Below are 3,734 nucleotides of genomic sequence, written 5' to 3'. Positions count from 1 at the left end.
ACTCATGATGAGATAGTATACATTCATGGTCTAGGCTTGCTATCTTGATCTTTTCTACATCAAAAAAAAATTTAATACCAAAAATTACAAAGAGGAATTGATCATAGTTATTACTCTTAACTTCTAAAGGAAACCTTTCGTTTGAGAGAGACCATGATATCTATATCGTAATAATATTTTAGAATCTACTCCATCAAGTTTAATTATCACATTCATGTCATGCTTAAGGCTCCTCCAACAAAAAAATAATATAACTCATGGCATTTAGAACTTATAATTCAGAGGGAATTTCTGTCGGGGATTCAAAATCGAAGTTCTTGTAACTTGTAAACATGTTGAACTTTGACATACAAGGGAGGAGATCATCATTCAATATTATTGGAGGGGCCTTTCTTGGCACCTAATACAATCTATTTGGATATCCTAATCTAAACTCTACTAGTATTGAAGTCTTTGAACTGTAAGGTATATGTATATATATGCAAGCATATATATATATATGTGTATGCAGACACATGATCACACACGTGTGAGTGTGTGCAGGCGACACTGTCGAGGCTGTCTCTCGGCGGTCGATTGGAAGAGAGGGGGATGGCCATCTGGCGACGCTGCTTTCAACTCATCTCTTATCGATTCTTTTGTCCGTTTCTGCGCCTCACAAAGCAAAGCAAACAAAGCCCCCATGGGAGCTTCTCCCTCTTCTAAGGTATGTCTTCAAAGCCCCTGCTTTGTGCCCCTTCTTCCATTTCAGTATCTAAGTAATTGCAGAGACATGTCAACAGTACATAGCATGTATGCATTTAACTTGGCCATCTCTCTGCTTCATTACATGCTTCACTGCATCAGCCATTTTGGGTTTCTCAGTTTTGGTTCCCTACAAGCCCCAGTTGGCCAAATGCAAGCATTATTGAAGGTTCCTAATGTATATCACATGGCCTTCTCACCCCAATAAGGACCACAGACCCTTTTTTGCTTGTAATTCTTATTACCCTAGGAATAGGAAAATTCCACAATCCTTCAAGCCTGCCCACAATTCTTTGTGTGTTTACCTGGGTGGGATAAATTGAATTGATTTAGCTTAGCCTACTAAAGGGCTGTTGCTCATTTGCTTTGCCTACTTATGCCAGAAAGGGATATTACAATCAAATTTGGGCTGCTGTGCAGTTGCTTCACATGTTTGCAATCAAATTCTATGTCTATGTTTTTCCTTGATTTCCCCAAGTCTGCTCTCATCAAAACCCATAGGCATCAGCAAATATCTCCCAAGAATGTATACAGCTGTTTTCAAGACGTTTGCCCTTTTCTGGTTGTTCAAGTTGATGCTCTTAGACATGGGTTGGGTGAAAGCCATGGACCAATCTGGAGGTGGCCATCCTTCAGGAGTTCACTCTTCAAGTCAGAACTTTATCGTGGCCTTGTATGCTATTATCATAGGCATGATCGTGCTTGCCATCATCTGCATTGCAAAGAGATGTTGGACACCATCAGATCTGGGTGCCACCCCTGATGTCGTGGAAGAGAAACACCATGAAAAAGGAAGCAGCTCGGGTAGCAGCAAAACCCATATGCCAAATACAGGCCTGTATGGGCACACGGGGGAGATTGTCTTCTGCGAGGGTCACAAGAAACAGGGCCTTTACAACCTCAGATTCATCCTCAAGTCTTCTGTTGAGATGCTGGGGAAGGGAAGCCTTGGGGCGACGTACAAAGTGATACTACAAGATGGATCCATAGTAGCGCTGAAACGCCTGAAGGAAGCCAATCTGAAGAAAAAAGACTTTGAGCAGTATCTGAACAAGTTTTGCAAGCTACACATGCAGAACGTCCTCCCAGTTCAGTCTTATTACTACTCTAAAGCCTTGATATTCCTAGTTTATGACTACCTGTGCTTGGGGAGCTTGTATTCTCTTATCCAAGGTATACCAACTAGCTTGTATTTACTCTTCACACGTGACCCATGTTACCGGGGTATGCGGCTAGGTGTTCGAGTTCGTAGATTCACATGTCTAGTTAACTTTGCAAATTTTGTTCTTGTTTTGATCAGGTGGGAAACAGTACAACCACACCCCCTTGGATTGGCCCACTCGACTCGCCATAGCCATTGACGTGGCTCGCGCCCTCAAAAATCTTCACAAACACTCCATAGTTCATGGCAACCTCAAGTCTAGCAACATCTTCTTGAATACAAATTTCACCACATTCGTGTCTGAGTACAGCCTGGTGCAAATGAGCTCTACTACTCTTGCTTATCAGGCCACTCTGGGATACAAAGCTCCTGAGCTAGTGGATGCAACGGCACCCAATTTCAAAACGGATGTGTATAGCTTTGGTGTGCTTCTAATGGAGCTGCTAACTGGGATCCCTCCAGACTCCTTTCTTCATCATGCAGCTAGTTCAAGCGAAGAGCTAGTGGATGGAAACAGCTTGCCTGACTTGGACCTTCCCAAATGGGTGATAAAGACAAGCCAGGAGAATTCTGTTGCCGATGTCTTCGACCCAGAGCTTAGACCCACTTGCTTTGAGAGCGCAGTTGTGCAGACGCTGCACGTCGCTACAGGGTGTGTTTCCACTCGCCTTGAATCAAGGCCTTCGATGAAGAAGGTTTTGAGAATGATGGAGGACATCAGATATATTCAGGAGAAAAGAAGTGATCCTTTTAGTGAGAAAATGATGTCAGATTACGACACTCCGTCCGATTCTGATTCACATAACGATAATGTCAGCACTTCGATGTCACATGATGATTCACATAATATCAACACTTCGATGCCACATGATGATTCAGCACACTGCATTATCTCCATGCATGGTGGACGGTAGGTGGGCTTGAGGCCTGGGTAGTGGCACGTCTTAGCTACCTATGTGATGAAGGGTAGGTGGTGGGCTCAGGGCCAGGGTGTTGTCTGTGTTGTGGTTACCCAGTAGTGTTGTTATGCCTTAGTTACATACCAGGGTTGTCGGGAGCCTTAGGTGCTTAAATAAGTGTGCTTGTTGCATTGATATAATTATCTCAATTATTTCATTGCTGAAAAATTGACTTGCTGCTTATTAGATAAGTAGGTATCATCATCTACTCGAATCTGTTTGTGCAAGGTTATTCGAGACATAATTTTGCAATCCATGTATATATCTTTCCCATGTACCCTTCTTGTCACATATCTAAGCTCGTTTTGTGGTCTAGTTTTTAATTAGTTGGTACCCATGATTTTATATTCTTTCATCTTCCCTTCATGGTATTTCTGAGTATCACCATCAACTGAGGCAAATTACTTGGCAGCTTGCAGTATTAATTTGTCTTTTCGACCTGGACACACACTGAGTACAGGTGTTCACCATGCCACACATTTTTATTTCCAGGGCAATCATGTTTTTTCTTGTAGAGTTCACAAGCTGTTGATTTCCAAAGTATGGATCAGCTTCAATTTGATGGACCTGCTCACCTATTATTTAGATGTTGGCCAAGCTTTTACTATGCATACAGCCCAAGTTCTAATTCATAAAGCATTGTGATAGAAATTGTTTGAGTTACTTTTACAGAGATGAGCTGCTTCGTCGACAAGTGAATGCTTTATTATGCTTGGTTCGACGTTACCATGAACTGGTTAGCAATCAAAAGAGACTCATGCAGGGCTACAAAATTGCATTTATTTTGTATTCACCATGTTCGGTTGGAATGGACTGGGGCTAAGGAAACATATCTAATCTTTCTGTGAAGGACAACCACTTTTACAAAG

At 42.1% G+C, this 3,734-nt stretch overlaps 1 protein-coding gene across 3 annotated transcripts; it reads left to right on the top strand.

Moving 5' to 3' along the window:
• The first annotated feature begins 481 nt into the window (after positions 1-481).
• LOC147615768 (putative inactive receptor kinase At2g26730) lies at positions 482-3,213 on the top strand. 3 transcript variants are annotated; one of them, XM_086778366.1, is made up of 3 exons: positions 482-706; positions 1,435-1,917; positions 2,045-3,213. In XM_086778366.1, the coding sequence occupies exons 2-3, from the start codon at positions 1,437-1,439 to the stop codon at positions 2,818-2,820; spliced, it is 1,257 nt and encodes a 418-aa protein (XP_086634492.1). In that variant the 5' UTR covers positions 482-706; positions 1,435-1,436; the 3' UTR covers positions 2,821-3,213. The 3 variants fall into 3 exon arrangements, with proteins under 3 accessions (XP_086634492.1, XP_086634491.1, XP_086634490.1); XM_086778365.1 differs by having other exon boundaries at positions 1,330-1,917; XM_086778364.1 differs by having other exon boundaries at positions 482-1,917.
• The last annotated feature ends 521 nt before the right edge of the window (positions 3,214-3,734 follow it).

The sequence above is a fragment of the Cibotium barometz genome, chromosome 39 (assembly GCF_041138505.1).
Source record: "Cibotium barometz isolate CiBa-2024 chromosome 39, ASM4113850v1, whole genome shotgun sequence".
In the NCBI taxonomy this organism is placed as follows: Eukaryota; Viridiplantae; Streptophyta; class Polypodiopsida; order Cyatheales; family Cibotiaceae; genus Cibotium; species Cibotium barometz.
The sequence above is the reverse complement of the archived record's forward strand: the minus strand, read 5'-3'. Positions and strand labels throughout refer to the sequence as shown.